This window comes from Furipterus horrens, unplaced genomic scaffold (genome assembly GCF_987537825.1).
Source record: "Furipterus horrens unplaced genomic scaffold, mFurHor1.1.pri manual_scaffold_4, whole genome shotgun sequence".
Taxonomy (NCBI): domain Eukaryota; kingdom Metazoa; phylum Chordata; class Mammalia; order Chiroptera; family Furipteridae; genus Furipterus; species Furipterus horrens.
The window spans coordinates 195,320,063-195,338,030 of NW_028327174.1; the positions used below are offsets into that span (position 1 = coordinate 195,320,063).

The 17,968-nt window shown below is 37.5% G+C and overlaps 2 protein-coding genes across 8 annotated transcripts in view; one reads left to right on the forward strand and one right to left on the reverse strand.

Moving 5' to 3' along the window:
- The window catches only part of STRBP (spermatid perinuclear RNA binding protein), a 117,688-nt gene that overhangs the window by 25,344 nt on the left and 74,376 nt on the right, over positions 1–17,968 (reverse strand). For all 7 annotated transcript variants that reach the window (XM_090274697.1, XM_090274700.1, XM_090274698.1 and 4 more), the window contains 5 exons: positions 11,107–11,198; positions 10,482–10,577; positions 9,294–9,405; positions 8,547–8,644; positions 8,235–8,346 (listed from right to left, as the gene is read on the reverse strand). In XM_090274697.1, the coding sequence (XP_090130823.1) occupies positions 8,235–8,346; positions 8,547–8,644; positions 9,294–9,405; positions 10,482–10,577; positions 11,107–11,198 (510 nt within the window). The remainder of the gene's footprint in view (positions 1–8,234; positions 8,347–8,546; positions 8,645–9,293; positions 9,406–10,481; positions 10,578–11,106; positions 11,199–17,968) is intronic.
- On the forward strand, positions 13,790–15,461 carry LOC150013699 (histone H3.3A-like). Its single transcript, XM_090276075.1, has 2 exons — positions 13,790–13,797; positions 15,036–15,461. Exons 1-2 carry the CDS (start codon positions 13,790–13,792, stop codon positions 15,457–15,459), a joined length of 432 nt encoding a protein of 143 aa, XP_090132201.1. The 3' UTR covers positions 15,460–15,461.

A 17,968-nucleotide genomic window follows, 5' to 3' on the forward strand; every position in this document is an offset into this window, starting at 1 on the left:
CATACAAATACAAGTATCTATGCATATATTCACATCTGTATATGCATGAACAGAAAAGGGTCTGGAAAGATAACAAAATGTTAAAGGTAGCTATCACTGGTACTAGGATTTATTTTTATTTATGGCTTTCAAATACTTCTATAATTTAACATTTACTAGTATAAATTTTTAGTTAACATGTTAAATCTTAGGCTTCTGGAAATCTGATTATTTTTCACACGACAGAATATTCTTCAGTCTGCCTCTTCAAATTCTACTGAGAAGTTTATTGACAGCTCGCCTCTCCCATGAAGCTCTCCTTCAGTTAGTTTCTGGGCTTTCCGAAAGAGTGTCTGCAGCACCGGAAACGCAAAGCGCCCTGCGTGGCGCTGTGTCACTGGCTATTTATTTCATAGAGAGGCCTGTGTTTCCTCAGCACTCTACGAAGGTCAAAAATAGTTGTCCCTGTCTTTTACTTTAAAAACTAGAAACAACATAATGGGTAAGATGCAAAACTAACTGGACTGACAGTATGCAATTTCTTGGGTAAAGCAGCTTGTTCGTAACGCCATCAGGCATAAGGTTTTGCTGTCCAAGTTAATGCCAATCAGAGAAAAGCTCATCAACCTGTCCAACTATTTTAAAGAACTCTGTGCCTTCAACTTAAAAACTGGTTGTTGGGTTTTTCCTAAAGGAAAGTTATACACAACAGATTCATGCCACAAGATTACCAGATACTTCTAATCAAAGCTTGTAATAATACTGACATTAACTACATATTCTGATTATCAAGATTTATTGTCCCTTGGGGTAAACATTTGACTTCAGCATCTACTTGAGTCGATGTTTACCACTCAGGTCAGTAAATCTTGATGTTCTCTTCTATATAAGGCATTATCTGCTTGGCACTGTATTTCACCTGCATTGGGTAAAACAGTGTACCAGTCTCCTAGGATGCCACCTTTAAGAGATAAAAGTTCTAAGGGAACAAAGTCCACTCATTCAACCAACCACCCATTAAGTTACATTAAAAGCTGCTCCCCGATTGTGTGAAAATCAAAAATTGACTTAAAGGCACAGATGTATTTTCTAAATCCCCCAGCAGTGTAAAATCTGGGGCAAATCATAATAGTAATGGGGGGGGGGGGCTTACAAGTCATTTTCATCCTCTATAATATCGAGAAATGAGAAGTGATCATTTCAAAGGGAACAATTTTTAAAAATAACATGTGGTGCTTAATGTATGTCTGGCAGTGTTCTTAATACCTCACATGTATTAACTTATTTAATCATCACCCTTTGAAGCCTGCACGTCTATCATCCTCACTGTAATTTCATTCATGTATTCGTTCAGCAACAAATATTGAGCATTTTCTACGTGTAGGATAATTTTAGGTGCTGGACAAGAAAACAAAACAATGTTTCAAATTGCTTATGCAAGGTGGTAGAAACTAATTACAACATGTCCTATGGTTGTGAATATAATGAAGAAAAATAAGAGGCTTAAGTGGGAGAAGGTGTTGCTATTTTATCTTTAGTATTTTTGAGAAAGGTAGAAGGTGTTTCTGAGAAGGTGACTTTCTGATGAAGACTGGAAAGAAAATAAGTTAAGCTGGTCACTATTTGGGGAATGAACCCCAGGCAAAGAAAACAGCAAAGTACAAAGGCCACAGGCAGGAACAGGCTGGGAACAGCATAAAAGCCTGTGAGATTGGAGAGGCGTGAACCAGAAGGGGATGGTGGCAGAAGAGGAGAGGCAGGAGTTCTGAACCCTAGCTGCCACTAATTCACTAGAGGAACTTTTACAAAATATCAAAGTTCCTATGACAAAGTAAGTAAATTGAAAAAGTCTTTCTGATGTGAGTAATTAGAAAAGGCTGTCCTTTTCTAATTAGAATAAATGTATAGTCCTGGACAAGAAAGACCATACTGTTAAGATCTGGGATATGAAGGAAACCCTACTTTGGGGGCCACATTTCCTATAAGGGCATCTTCCAAATCCAGAAACATCAGTAAGGACTGAACAGAGTACTTTTTAACAGGCACCAGGTCTTACTCAGTGGGCCAAAAACTGAAGTTTGAGGACCACTAAGGAGGGAAGGTCTGTTGAATCCCTCGCACTGTGGTTGGGCCTCAGCAATGCCATACACTAGAAGTAAGATGAAGTAAGAATACACAGTCTGGATTTCGTAAGGACTGAGCGCAGCTTCAGATCACCTTAATCCCTCATTGCATTATAATGACCCAGGATTGCCAATTCTACTAGCCGTCTCCCAGAAACATAAATTTGCCCTGGGAAAGATATTACTCTCAGTTTTAAATTCTCTACAATTTTTCCATTTTAAGTCTCCAGCATTCATAATCACCAGATATGTAAGAAAACAAGATATTATGATCAAAAATCAAGAGAAGAGCAAACAACACAAACAGAACCAGAACAGACCCAGATGATAGCGTTCAAAAACAAACTGTATTAAAAATAATCATCAGAATGCTAAAAAAAGTTAAAAAATAAAAACAAGAATTATTTCTGGAAGAAAATCTGAACCTATGAAAGAACCAAAATTCTAGAAATGAAAAATATAATATAAATTAAAAACTAGCAGACCTGCAAGGGGAAATAGACAATCCACAATAGAAGGAAACTGACATACCCTTTTTAGTAATTAAGAGAATGGGAAAATATAGTACAGTTATATAAGATTTAAACACCACAATGAACAAATGTAACCAGACATGTAAAGAACATTCTGATCACCAACTGCAGAATATACATAAATTTTCAGACAGAATCACTTACCAAAACTAAGTACTGGGACATAAAACAAGTCTCGACCAATATCAGAGTAAAAAAATATATATCAAAGAACAGAAATCAAACAAAACATATTCTCAGATTATAGAAGAAAAAAATGGTAACTCAAAAATCCTCATCTGTCTGGAAATTAAACGATAACATCTAAATAGCTCATGTATCAAATAACTGATAACAATAAAAAACAAAAAATTATTTTAATTAAGTGATGATAAAGATACTAATGTTGAAAGAGAGTAAGACACATAAGACTGAGCTTAAAGGAAAACTTAGTCTTAAAGAATACACAATAAAACAAGAGGCTAGAAAAATCAATAACGCATTCATCTATTTCAAAAAGTTAAAATAACAGCAAATCAAACACAAAGAAGGTAAAAAGGAAGAAAAACAAAGGATAAGAGCAGAAATCAATGAAATAGAATACAAGCATATACCAGAAGACAATCAACAAAGCCAAAAGTTGATTTTTTTTTTTTAGAAGACAAATAAAACCAATAAACCTCTAGTGAGAACATTCAGGAGAAAAAGGAGGGACAAAATATAAAAGAGGACATCACTATAGATATTGCAGACAATAAAAAGACAAGAGGATCTATAAGATTATGTAAGTTTATAAAACTATTTTTAAATTTTGATGAAATGGATAAATTCCTAGAAAAACACAGTTTACCAAAATTCTCATGAGTATGCCTATTGAGTAAATTAGATCCATAATTTAAAACCTTTCAACAAACAGAACCACATGCTCAAATGGCTTTGCTGATAAATTTTTCCAACCACTTAAGGAAGAAATAATGTCAATCTTACACAAACTCTTATGAAGAACAAAAAAAGAAGGGACCCTTTCCAACTCACTTTATGAGGCCAATATAACATTAGAGGCAAAACCTGACAAAACATTGCAACAAAGAAAAATTGCTGGCTGATCTCACACACAAATATGTATTTTTGTGAACTGCTTATAAAAACCTGTGCAAGGTGCTCGTATCAGCTTTACCTAAGAGACAAAAACCATAAATAGACAAAAGTTCCTACAACACATGCACGGTCAAACTGCCTCTGGCTCGTCCATGCCATGGACTACTACTCAGCAACGAAAAAGAAGCAACTACCAACATATGGAACGAACTGAATGGGCCGCAAGGACCTTACACTGGAGGATGGGAGGGAAGATCTCAAAAGATCACACACCGTGTAACTCCTTGAAATGACAGAAGTACACATAGAGAGAAAGTCAGTGGTTTCCAGAGCTTGGGGATGGCTAAGAGGAGAGAAGAGGGTATGACTATAAAGGGGCAGCATGTGGACAATCTCAGTGGTAATGGAATAGTTCTTGTTTGCGATGGTGGTTACACAAACCTACACGAGTAATAAAATGGCATAAAACATATACATACATATGGTATCGATGTTAAGTTCTTGCTTTTGATACTGTACTACAATATAAGATATAACTATTAGGAGAAACTGACTGAAGGATACATGCGAACTCTCTTTACCTATTAGGCAACTTCCTGTGAGTCCGTATTTTAAGATAAAAAGTTAAGGAAAAATGAACAGCTGCTTGCTGAGAACAGACAACTGAGGCAAAGTCAGAAGTAGGAAGACCAGATTGACAAGTTACTACAATAACCCAGGTGAGAGGTGATGGCAGCTTAGCCAGGATGGCACGGATTTTTCGCTATATCGCAGGATTTTGCGGTACTGTATACGTATGTTGTTAAAGTTACGTAGGTTTAAGAGTGCAGAGTATGTTTAAGAACATAACTAGTGTTTATAAAAGCGTGGAAAAGGTTAATAAGGGAGTGGGAAAGGTTAACAAGGGACTGGGAATGGTTAATAAGTGTGTGGGAAGGGTTTATAGAGCCTTAAAAATATATATAAATACTAAAATAAATGTAAGGTTCCTACTTTGCGGATTTTCAACTACTGCGGGGGGGGGGGGGGGGGTCCTAGAACATAATACCTGCGATGAGTGAGGGAATACTGTATACAGATGCTGCTCTAACCAACTGAGCTACCTGGCCAGGGCTGGAAAGTGGGATTCTTAAAAATGAGATTACAGAGAGTACAGGTGCAGCTATTGAGGATAAGGTCTAGGATACATCCACAGAACGGGTAACTGAGATAAGGCAGAAAACCAAATATTTACAGGAGAGGAAGTCAAGAAATTAAGAAGTCAGAGTTGTGAAAAATAAAATTATCTGAACACATGCTGAAATCACCAAGTATTACAAGAATGAAGTTTAAATGCCAATATCAGGAAGCTAAGTGCTAAGAACAGGAAGTATGAGGAAGAATGCAGTAAGGGTCTGGAAGCAATGGCCTTGATTCCCTCACCTTATAACCAAGGCAAAGAATAGCTAACTTACCTAGGTCATGGAGCTAGTAACTGAAAGGGCTCAAATGAAAACAGCAACAGTTTGGTTTTATCTTATTTGCACACTATTGTTCCTAAACTTTTGAGAAAGGCCTTTAAAAGCCCTGCTGAGGTTGTAGCTGGTCTGAGAGATACAAACAAACCCTTTTCTTAAATATTGTTACATATATTGGGTGCAGAGGTTCAAGGCCATGACTAGCTGCATGTTTATAAATGACTAATGTTAAGCCAAGCACTGGCTGGTTTGGCTCAGTGGATTGAGCGTCGGCCTGCGAGCTAAGTGTCGCTGGTTCGATCTTCCAGTCAGGGCACATCAGAGAAGGAAAACTCTGACTCCAAAAAACCTCCGCTGCCTTGCGGCATACCTCTTCAGGGGAAAGGCTAAGGGAGTAAACCCTGACAGAAAATCCGGAGCCGGAGTCCCTAAGGCGGTTTGACGTTGTAGTCAACACCGCCAACTCCTGCGGCGCACCTGAAGCCAAGCTGTATTGACTCCGTCTTTCCCTTGGACCCTTCAGCTGCGAAGAGAGGGGGGGTCTGCTGCATGGGCAACAGCAGACCCTCCATATCACCCTGCCCAGGCTCTGTAGCTTCAGCTCCACTGGAGAGGACACTCCAGCGTCATCTCAAGATGTCGATTCAACACGGGAGGATACAGATACCGTGTCACTCCCGAGTCGGACTGCACAGCCATTCTCGGCGGTGCAGATAGACTCTTAAGAAGCTACGCCATCGTCTCTCGAGACGGACGGCTGCCGACGATGACCTTTAAGCCATCAGTTTGGTTATATATAACATGTGTTTCACAAGGTGATATTCGATAGTAAATTGTAAGTGAGAGATACCAAGAACTCCAAAGTCAGTGCTGGTGTATTTATTTATTTATTTGCAAACTTCAAAGTCAGTGTTGTGGGTTTTTTTCATTTGCTGTTGAAAATGGCTGGAAAGATATATCAATTCAGTAATCCAAGAGATTTTTTAGCAATATGCATGTTTCCATTATTTGAAAAGAAAAATTTTTTTGCCCTGACTGGTGTGGCTGAGTGGATCGAGTACCGCCGGCCTGCAAACCGAAAGGTTGCTGGTTTGATTCCCAATTAGGGCACATGACTAGATTGAGGGCCAGGTCCCCAGGTAGGGGTGTGGGAGAGGCAACAGACTGATGTATCTCTCGCACATTGGTGTTTCTTTCCCTCTCTTTCTCCCTCCCTTCCTCCTCTCTAAAAATAAATAAATAAAATCTTTAAAACAAAAAAATACTATTCTTTACTTTTTTATATTTCTTTAATAAGTACTAGATTATAACTAAAAATAAATAAAAATCATGTATTTTATTAGATAAACATAATAAAGGCAAATTTTCAGTGTTAATTTTTTTTTCTCATTTCAGCACATACTAGTAATGAATGTATCTCTTGGATACACATGACCTACACTATAATTTTTCTTGACTGTGACCTTCGCAAAAAAAATAAATAAATCTAAGCTACACAACAGCAAATATACTTTTTCTATCTAGTGAAAGAAAAAATACAAAACAGAAAGAGCTACTATGAATTCAGTGATTGGAACAGAAGAGTCCATTACTAATCTTAAGAATCTCTATACATTAGAAGTTTTTATTCAATCATTCATTCCACAGACAGTGCTTAATGTCAGCTGGCCATGGAAATCCCTTTCAAATCTTCTTCACTGCTCTATGAATACCTTCTTGAAGAAAATGGTGTTCATTCCACAAATAATAATGATCTGGTAGGATATGGAAGACTCCTTACCTCTAAGGAGTTTCCAGTGTAATACAGTGATTCTCAAACGTTTTAACCTCAGGACCATTTTACCACTTTGAAAACTGAGTACCCAAATAGCTTTATTGTGTGGGTAATATTTATCAATATCAAGCACATTAGAAATTTAAGCAAAAAAATTTTAATTAAGAATATACAAAAAACATGCCACTAGCCATCAGAGTGATGATGCCATCACATGTCATACGTAGCCTTTGGAAAATTGGAGACTCATGAAAGAAAGAGTGAAAAAGACCAAGAAAAATGCCTTCGTATTATTATGAAAGTTTTGATCTTGTGTATTCCGTGAGAAGTCTTCAGACCCACTGGAATGCTGTTGTCTAAATAAACAGATTGGTCTAGTACCCTATTTTTGCCATATAAAAATTATTAGAGTGACATCTACTGTGGGAGGTGGGGTGGGTCCCAGATGAAGAAGAACTAACTGGTGTTAAACATCCCCACTGCTAGTGTAACACAACATGAAGGCAGGCGGAAGGAATTTTTTGGTGGCAGAGAGAGTGAGTGCATTCATGCTGGAGTGAGCTGTATTGGAGGCATGGAGTGAGGCATCATAGCTGTCAACAGCCAATCAGGTGGGAGATAAATTACAACAGAGATAAACTAATTGCTCAAGGCCGAAAGCTAGTAAGTAGTAGAGCCATGGTAGGAACCCAGGTCACACTGACCCCAAAGCCTGTGCTCTTCCTGCTGAAATTCTGAGTTCAAACAAACTAGTACAAATGGAAGATAGTCCTAAATTTTCCCATATACTTTTCTCTTCCTTTATATATTTGTTTTCTCTTTCTTGGTTATATAACACTTCCAAGCATAATGATATCTCCTCCTAGTTTATAGCTTATCTCTTCTCTTAGACTAGGGGTTCTCAAAGTATGGTCCCCACATCTACTCAGTTAATGAAATCTTGTCAACATAGCCAGATGAGTTCATCCCTAATAAGAATAAATAATACCAAGATGACATCATTCATGAGACAGAAGAGCAGAAAGTCAAGAGGAAAAGCAATAAACTTCCTTATACGTGACTTGGATTAACAATTTTTTAAAAATATAACTGACAGACAACATTGTATTAAGTTCAGGTATACAACATAATAATTCAGTATCTGTATATATTGTGAAATGATGACCAAAATAAATCTAGTTAACACTGAATTAACAATTATTAAGCTTCCTCGGCTCTAACGAGAGCTGTATCCCACGACCATCTCTACCACTGCCCATGTCCAACATCAATGAAACACTTTCACACTCACCTTCTTTATCAGTAACTGACCAGGAGTATTTCTGAAAAGGCTTACTAGATGGAAGGGGGTCCATCTCCAGCACTTTGTAAATCTGGCCAAAGGCTGACAGTCTTAGTGCATGCTGAAGAACAAAAGATATAATTATTCAAATTTCACCAGCCATTTAGAACACCTAGGTAAAAAGACTATCCATTAAATAATAATGTTATGATAGAAAAGTCCCTAATAACAGGCAAGAAAAACGTGTTTAAATAGGACAATTCAGAAAATAAAGCTATGCTGCCCCTCTAACAGATCACAGGGACATGCCCCATCTTCTACCTGCGCACTGTGGGTAATCTCTTCTTTTTGCTGGGTGGTCATATAGCTCAGAGCATCTGTCGGGTCTCGCTCACAAGGATCATGAAGACCAGGACCCCCTTTGGCAAAGGCAAAAGAAAAACACAAATATCATTTAGAACTGAGTTTAGAATTCAATAATTTAACACAAAAGAGAGAGAAAAGTAAGGAAGAACAAAGGGGGAAAAGCTGAGGAACTACATCTCCTTAAATGGACTAAAAAGGACACGCTCTCACTTATAACATGTTAGCATTTGACTGTCCTCATTGTACTTGAAGTCACTTATATATCTAAGGTCAAAATTGGGTCTTACTGAGAAGTTAGAAACAGCATGGTAAGTCATCCCAGAAAGGGATTACATATGGAAAATAAGACCAAATTTAATTATTCCAAATTAAACATCAGACTACAAACAGAGTGAATTTCATACATTTTAACCAAATATCTGCATTTGCAAATTCAGAGCTCTAGGTAAAGCAAATTCACAGCAGACACAATACCCTTATTAGTACCATTTATGTTAGTATATATAAAATAGAAGTTACATTTATTGAAAGAGTTTTATAGCATTATTGCAACATTCAAACATCCTCTTTGCTAAAATTCCAAGCAAAACAACCCCTACACATGACTTTCCTGTGCAAAGGACAAATTTAACACAGATTTAGAAAAATAAACCAAAATGAGGTTTTTCTGATTCTTCTGCCTCCAGAGTGTGAAACCCTTACCAGGAAGTAGTATTCCAGATGCCAAACACTCCATTACTCGTCTCAAGGCCTCCCCAGCGCCCAAAGGTCTATTACAAGTACCTATAGACTTTTCACATATAAGCTCTAGTGGCTAGAAGATATTAAATTACAAATTAGTACATGCATCAAGTGTTAAAAGGATTCCAGTTAAATGTGAGCTGACATTTCTGTCTACAATGAAGGCCAAAAAGGTGAAAGTCAATTTATCATTTAGGGCCCAATTAAACTTTTCCCCTCTGATGATCAACTTTTACCCCAGCTAGTGTTTTTAAATCAATTGTTTTTGACAAAATATATTCAGATGACATTTTGTTACAAACACCTTATTTCCAGTTACCCTGAAAATATCACTTAAGAAATTATGGTCATCTAATAGATATAGTGAAGATATAACAAGCCTTCATATAAATTAGTAACAGCTAATAACTAATCAATGTCCAAACCCAGCCCACCTGTCTCCCACATAACGTAGGAAGCACTCACAACACAATAAGACTACATTTCAGAGAGCCTACCCCAGTTACTAAAAACTGACATTATTTAAAAGTAGTAACTGCTACATTAACTTAAAATGACACTTTACAGCTTTATTTGTTTTATAAATGTTCTTAACTGTGGTCTCAAGCAGGTCAGGCATAATAATTTCCAAACTAAGTTTTGAAATATACATTTATATAAACTATGTCAATACTCAGGTTAAGTGTACTGTTCATCTGCTTTTAATTACTAACACAAATTTATTTTTAAGTGTCTACACTCAAAAGAAAAAGAAAAAGAAAAAGAAGGTATGGGAGCCTTACACCGACATATCAGGTCATTTTTATCCTACATGGAAGTAGCACGGAAGGATAAATGTGCCGGTCAAGGAGGCTTTCATGGGCATAGTGACTAGCGCAGAGCACAGTGCTGAAGACATTCACTTCTAACGGGCATAGAACCTTTTTGTCAGAAAAAAATATCTCGGGCTCTGTAATATGGATTATGATAAGGTCAAAGAGACAAGTTATATGCATAAAAAAGAATTCATATAAAAAGATGCATGATTTTTCCAGAACAAAAAGAGGCAATGCATACCTTAGCTAACTCAAAATATAGCCATTTCACAGTAATATGTAATCTCTACAGCACAGCTTCAGAACTTGCTTTTAACTAAAGTGAAGTACTTACCCATCCTTTTAACGGTGCCCACGTGGGAACTCTGTTGCATAAATCACGCAGAATGCGAAGGACAATTACACATGATTTTAATCCATTTGCCCTTGCCTAAAACAAACAAAATTATTCCAGTATCCCTGATGAAATCCATTCTATACCTAAGCACACTGAGCATGGATAGGCTCTTTAAAGTGAATACTAATTAGCCAGTCATTCATCAGTTGTAAAAAATTTTTTTAAATCAAGTTACTAAAAATAGTAAAATTGTGGTTCAGAAAGACATGTTTTAAAGTAAAGGAAGCATATTATTAAAATTGCTTCATAGCCTTCGGCAACCTCATTTCAGGCAACTATCTCTCGTAACATCTATCTTTTCTCACCCGTGTTTATATGTTACAAGCCCTCATTTGAAATTCAGAGTACTAAGCTGAAAAGGATTACATGATAATTAAACACCAACAATAACAGAAGCTATACTAAGCCTTTACCTAAATTAACTCGTTTACTCCTACAATGACCCTATGAGGTAGAGAGTACCCACATTTTATACTTTACACAGAAACCATTAAGCAGCAAGTCTTCCAAAGGAGACCTGTACCAGGCTACAGTAATGGTAAGATAATAACAAAGAGCCAACCTGAAACCACTTGGCATGTCGAAGAGACGCCAAGGCATTCAGGCACTTCTGCCTGTCCAATAAGTCCGGAGGGTCTTTCATCGCAACCTTTTCTAATGGGGAAATGGGATAAAGAGAGACAGACATACAATTTGACCAAGGGGCTCCTGTCATATTAACAAACAATAAAACTTTTAAATAAAAGAGCAGCATTTGAGTGAACCATAAGACTCCCAGAAGATTTCATGATCTGGTTTTTGTTGCTTTTTAAAAAAATTACATGCACTGTCATTACTTAAGTAAAAAGTCATTAGAGCCATTCTGTGCACAAGTACAACAGGAGCACAAAGGCATTCGTTCAGTAAACAAATCAATGACCAAGGCTACATACAATCTGGGATCTTATTAAGCATGTGTGTAACATCAAAGGGCACAAAATAGGCACATAGCACTTTTTCCTTTGGCAGGGTACAAAGACTGGAAGTCTGGGCTCAAGAGCAATAATGACTATTCTTTATAGAAGGAACCTTCATCACTAATCAAGTCATAAGGGAAACTGGGGCTCTTTTATGTAAGCAATTTGAGATACAGTAAGAATACACTGCGTATGGAAATTTTATTTTTTAAATCTAAATAAACTCATCCGACAAGATAACCATTAATAGAAACTTTACCCCACTGATGAGGACTGTTCAAGTGTCACCCTGGAGTTCCCTCATTATTTCTCTTCTAAACTGAAATGATCAAAACTACAAAAATGAAATACATTGAAGTACATTTCAAGTTTTATATTATACTCTATTTTTTTAAGGCAACAAAGAATATCACCTAATCACAGCTATCTGACTTGCCTTAACATTTCCAAGTTGAATTAGATGGCCCAAAACAGCAAAATTAAGAATTCAAACATGTGATTAATGAAAAACATCCATAATTGAGAAAATGTCACATGATACTAAGTCCAAGTTTAGAGCCAAATATACTCCCCCTAAGCTATTACAAAGTGGGTTTTTCAACTTTTTGAAGACTTGTTGCGTTATTTAAATGCATAGGACATATACAAATGTTTCTTAGGGAGTAATGCTTTGTCTAATCCAATTAAGTCAGATTCGCCAATCTCCGTTATAAGAACTCTGAGATCTAGGAAAGTCCATCAACATTTCTTCGTAGTATAATCATGATAATCAGACTTGGTAGTATGTTTGTGTGAGCCAATTGATACAATGTAAATATTCTGAAATAAGAGACAGATAATGATACTTTTTGGTTTCCTGATTTACTAAAAGATTCTATTATGACAAATTTACTGCATATTCCAGTTGGTAGCTTTCCATTAACTAAACTGAAGGCATAATGCCCAACAGAAAACAAATCTATGAGAGGGATTCTCTTTACAGGCTGCAACACTCCAAAGGCTGAAGTGCTACACACTTATTTTCTGACCAGGTGAGCTCTACACCAGATGTTTGCATTGTTTCACATTAACCTCTGCCAATAAATTCACAATACAGGGTCTGATTTCACTATTTCCTTTTACTCAAAATACGGGAAGCCTCAAAAAGGAGGATTAATGTGGATTTACTTATAATCATCAATAAATACTACTACAGACATTCACTTCATAGGTGATCTAGTTCCTGGACTTGCTCAATTCTGTCTTTATATAACACAAAACATACAACTAAGTCATTTTAATGCTGCTATGTCAAAATGGATAACTGTGATCAATGCAAGCATCTGCGTAAAGCTCACAAACCAGATCAAACAAACTACTAAAATAATGATTAGAATCTCTTAAGAGTTAGACATGACAAAGGTTGACTGACTGCTAAGTAATGTAATCCAAGTAAAGGTATGGACTGTACTTAATTTTTAAGACCTGAGTGTTTAAGTTAAGAATAAGACAAACTTGGTTTTATTCTGCCACCTTACCACGCAGTGTTGGAAAGAGGGGTGCAATGGAAGAGAGGAGTGAAACAGGAAGTCTGAATAGGAAAAGGCAGGGCAAACCAAAACTCTTTTTGAGCTTTCTGGTACTTTTCTCCAAAAACTTATAAAAATAACATCTCACTCATGTTCACTGTGACACAAATATTTTTAAAGAGGGACAATGGCAAAAATATTTAAATTCTTTCATCCCCAAAGTCAGATAATCACAAACGCTTATTCAAAAATAAACAGAGGTATCAGCTTGCTACAGACAGTCAACATTTGGAGGCAGTAACTTCTACTAAAAACAGATGGAGGACAGGCAGTGAAGAGACTTGCACCAGATTCTCTTTCACATCACCATCAGAATGGCCATGTTTCTTCATGCTCTGACAGTCAAAAGTCAAAAGGTCCAAAATGTTTCAATATTCATGATGTGGGACACAGCAGAGAAAATGTAATAATTCATCTCATTTTATCTTCTTCCAAGTTTCTTATTTTAAAACTATGTGAATTCATATGGTATTACAGTACTACTTGTAAGCCCTGTTTCCTTATTTCCTTATATATTAATAATATAGTTTTATATTTTTTCATTAAAATACATTACTTGATGTGGCAATCACAGAATTGCTGCTGGGAAAATGCTGCTACTTCTCATAGCAAAACCTCAAGTTTAACATTTTTGTATGAATTTCAAGGTAGGTGTTTCAATTCCGTGGGGAGGCAAAGCTTTTCTGATAAAAGGTTTCTTCGAGTCTTTAAATTAGAAACAATGGAACTGTGAGACATCTTATTTTTTCTACAGTGACCAGTAAAACAGATAAGAAATAATATAGGGGATGGGCTTGAGGAGTGATCAAAAAGCAAAGAAAAACAGCTTTTAAAAATTTATTGCTCTGTCCTGGCCGCTGTGGCTCAGTGGATTGAGTGTCGGCCTGTGAACCAAGTGTCACTGGTTTGATTCCCAATCAGGGCACATGACTAGGCTGCACGTCCCCAGTTGGGGGCACGTGAGAGGCAACCACACATTGATGTTTCTCTCCCTCTTTTTCTCCTTTCCCCTCCCTCTAAAAACAGATAAGTAAAATAAAATAACATAAAATAAAATAAATCCTTACCCGAGGACATGTTTAAAAAAAAAATTATTGCTCAGTAACCTGGCATCAGGGCATGAAGGTACGTATAACATTCTGAACAGAAGCACTGGAAAAGAAGTGTATTTTGCCTAACTTTATTTGGTTAGAGGTTAGATCAGTGACCAGAAACATACCATACTACAGGAAATGTTGGTCAGTTTCCCTCAATTCATTACATGAAAGCTAACTCTCTTCCCATAAACAAAAACGCTAGCCTAGACATGGGGCAGAGAAAAGCCAGAACATGACTGTTAAATAGGAGTTATATGTCTGGAACCTGGGCTCTTCAAAGGTAAAATAATGAGTTCAGCTACCACCAAGGCCTCCTTGACAATATGGATGAAGCTAAGCTACTGAGTACACGCTGACAGAATTTTCTAATTAGCCTGAAAATATCCTAGCAGCCCCTTCTTTCAATTCCTTGAGGCTTTGTGGAGAGCAGACATTATGCTCCAAGCCACGGTCCATGCAGAATATCAGGCCACAATAATGTGCACACGCAAATGTAGCACTAAGGGAGATCAGAGAAAGTACTGTTCTCCTAATTTACAGTAGAAATGTCACTTAGTATGACTTTTATCCAACACCTCACAGTAGACAGTCGGCCACTTGAAAAATAACAACTGAAGGTTTGCACTGGATAAGGTAGTCTAGCAGCTGGGGAAGGCAGGAAAATACACCCTGCAGCATCATTACCATCTCAGTTGTGATTTCTGGATTGTGAGACTCTAACACCTTCACCAAGCAGGACTTGTGCCAGTGAACTTTTGTCAAGATGCATCAAAAATTTGCACAGGTGTTCGCAGCCGCCGTCGCTCTCTAACGCCAGCACCTCCTTCAGCTCACAGAGCTCCAGCCGAAGGAAAAGGGGGGCAACTAAAGAGGTCTCTCTACCACGGCTCGTACAAAGCAGACTGCCCGCAAACCCACCGGTGGTAAAGCACCGAGGAAGCAACTGGCTACCAAAGCTGCTCGCAAGAGTGCGCCCTCTACTGGAGGGGTGAAAAAACCTCATCGTTACAGGTCTGGTACTGTGGCACTCCGTGAAATTAGACGTTATCAGAAGTCCACTGAACTTCTGATTTGCAAACTTCCCTTCCAGCGTCTGGTTCGAGAAATTGCTCAGGACTTTAAAACAGATCTGCGCTTCCAGAGTGCAGCTATTGGTGCTTTGCAGGAGGCAAGTGAAGCCTATCTGGTTGGCCTTTTTGAAGACACCAACCTGTGTGCTATCCATGCCAAACGTGTAACAATTATGCCAAAAGACATCCAGCTAGCACGCCACATACGTGGAGAATGTGCTTAAGAGTCCACTATGATGGGAAACATTTCATTCTTTAAAAAAAATTCTCTTCTTCCTGTTATTGGTAGTTCTGAACGTTAGATATTTTATTCCACGGGGTCAAAAGGTACCTAACTATATGATTGCAAGTGGAAAATAGGGGACAGAAATCAGGTATTGGCAGTTTTTCCATTTTCATTTCTGTGTGAATTTTTTTAATATAAATGCGGGGACATAAAGCATTAATGCAAGTCAAGATGTTTCAGTGAACAAGTTTCAGCAGTTCAACTTTATAACAATATAAATAAACCTGTTAAATTTTTCTGGACAATGCCAGCATTTGGATTTTTTTAAAACAAGTAAATTTCTTATTGATGGCAACTAAATGGTGTTTGTAGCATTTCTATCATACAGTAGATTCCATCCATTCGCTATACTTTTCTGAGTTGTCCTACATGCAAGTACATGTTTTTAATGTTGTCTGTCTTCTGTGCTGTTCCTCTAAGTTTGCTATTAAAATACATTAAACTATTAAAAAAAAAAACAATTTGCACTGGCACCAGTACGTGAAAAGGGACTCTTGGGCAGCTTCTCTGTGAGCCCCTAAAGATCTCCCCAAAACTGAGGACAGAGGCTTGTCTTAGCCTAAAAGCCACAAGTCACTGTAGTTTCCCAATCCATCTGGGTATAAAGCGATACTTTCCTCACTGATAAAAAAGGGCAATTACCTACCTCAGAGGGCTGTTGTGAGGATTAAAATAAGTCATATATGAAAAACTGCTTATAAAATACTAAGTTATTTTATACCTTAACAGAGCTTAAATTCTGACATGCCCATTATTAATGCTTTTTACATACTAGACAGTCCTATTTAATCAAACAATATGCTGGCTACAGGTGTTTTTTTTTTGCCTCTTATATATTAGGTACCATTCCAGGTGCCAGGGGAAAGACACCTTCCCCCCAATGAGTCATAAACTATATAATAAACCAGCCCATTATTAGCACTGCAGCAAGTACAGAATACTGATTCTAATACTGCACTTCACTGGGCTTTAGGTTCAGGTCTTCAGACCTCTCATTACGAGCTCGAGGCAGGATGAGTAGGTGAGTTCGCACTGTGAATCTTTTTTGTAAGCTAACACTATTTACACTATTTACTGAGCAACTAGTTTGTGCTGGATATTGCACAGGTCACATTACATAAACTCTCTCATTTAACCACAAACAACTTTCTAAAGTATTTATTATTCACATTTTAAAATGAAGAAACCTGTCCAAAGTCACAAAGAGAAGGAAACTAATGGAATTAAGAATCAAACACTTGACTGCCCACACCTAGGTCGGTGCTTTCCCCCCCATGTCTTCTTTAGCAGGATTCATGTAATAAAGGGGAAGTTATTCTACAGGAGCTTCAGTTAAAGTGTTAGAATATGGAAAGACAACCGACAGCACAGGGGAACCGTTCCTGTGAAATACTAAACAATACCAAAGAGATTCACTACCCAGTCTGGCCACCGACAATGTAAACAGTAATCTGAAATGAGTAGATAGATTGATCCACTTCTGCAGACAACCCTGAGGAGACTGTGAGGTCCTCCCCTGCCCCCATACTCCAGTTCTCTCTGCTCTCAACCACACTTTTTGGTGGTCCATATTTTTAGATTTCACCCAAATATGTGGCAAGTGAAAAAGGGGAAAAGAAAGATGTGAGATATATATATATATATATACATATATATATATATATTCTGTTTTGTGGGAGGGAAGAAGTTGAGATTCTACAAAAAAATACTCTGAAAAAAGTTACGATGTATTTTTTTTAACTTTGAGAAAGAAAATGAGTGGAGTTTTTTTTAAGGGGCTATCTCTCAGTCTTAAAAATTCCTGGAACCCTAATAATCTTGAGCTTTCACCCCATGCAGCTGAGAAGAACTGCATCGGGGGGGGGGCGGGGAGATACATCCAATGTGAAGAATCGAGTCCTACAGAACTGTACAGCCCAGGTCTCAAGCATTCAGTTACGCTGGATCCTCAAATTCACCCAGGAGCGTATGCAGCTGCTAGCACAGATGGGAAAACAAACCAAAACTGTTTTTGACAAAGCCCGGTTAGACAAAATGAGCAACTTAGAAGAGATAACAAATGAGTCAAAAGGGCTGGCAGGTTAAGGACAACAGCAAAGCAAATCTTTCTGCCATTCAAATGAGTAAGAAGTAACATGTATAAAACATTAGAGCCAAGTTGAGTCTTTCATCTTATCTATCCCACACAATGTCAGCCCCAGCTGATGAGGTTCAGCTCATGAAGAGGTCTTGGGATCTTGAATAAACACTGACTGTCCTACTTTACCACAAATTCCATCCTATAACTAAACTAGTCTTCTAGTAAGGATGCTATACACTAAGAATGTTTTCAGTTTCTCTAAACAAAATTAAAGTAACAAAAGCAACAGACTAGCTTAAGGGCATCACTGAAAACTATGACAAAATCCCATGTAAGTACACAAAACCCTAAGAAAAAAGAAGCCTGA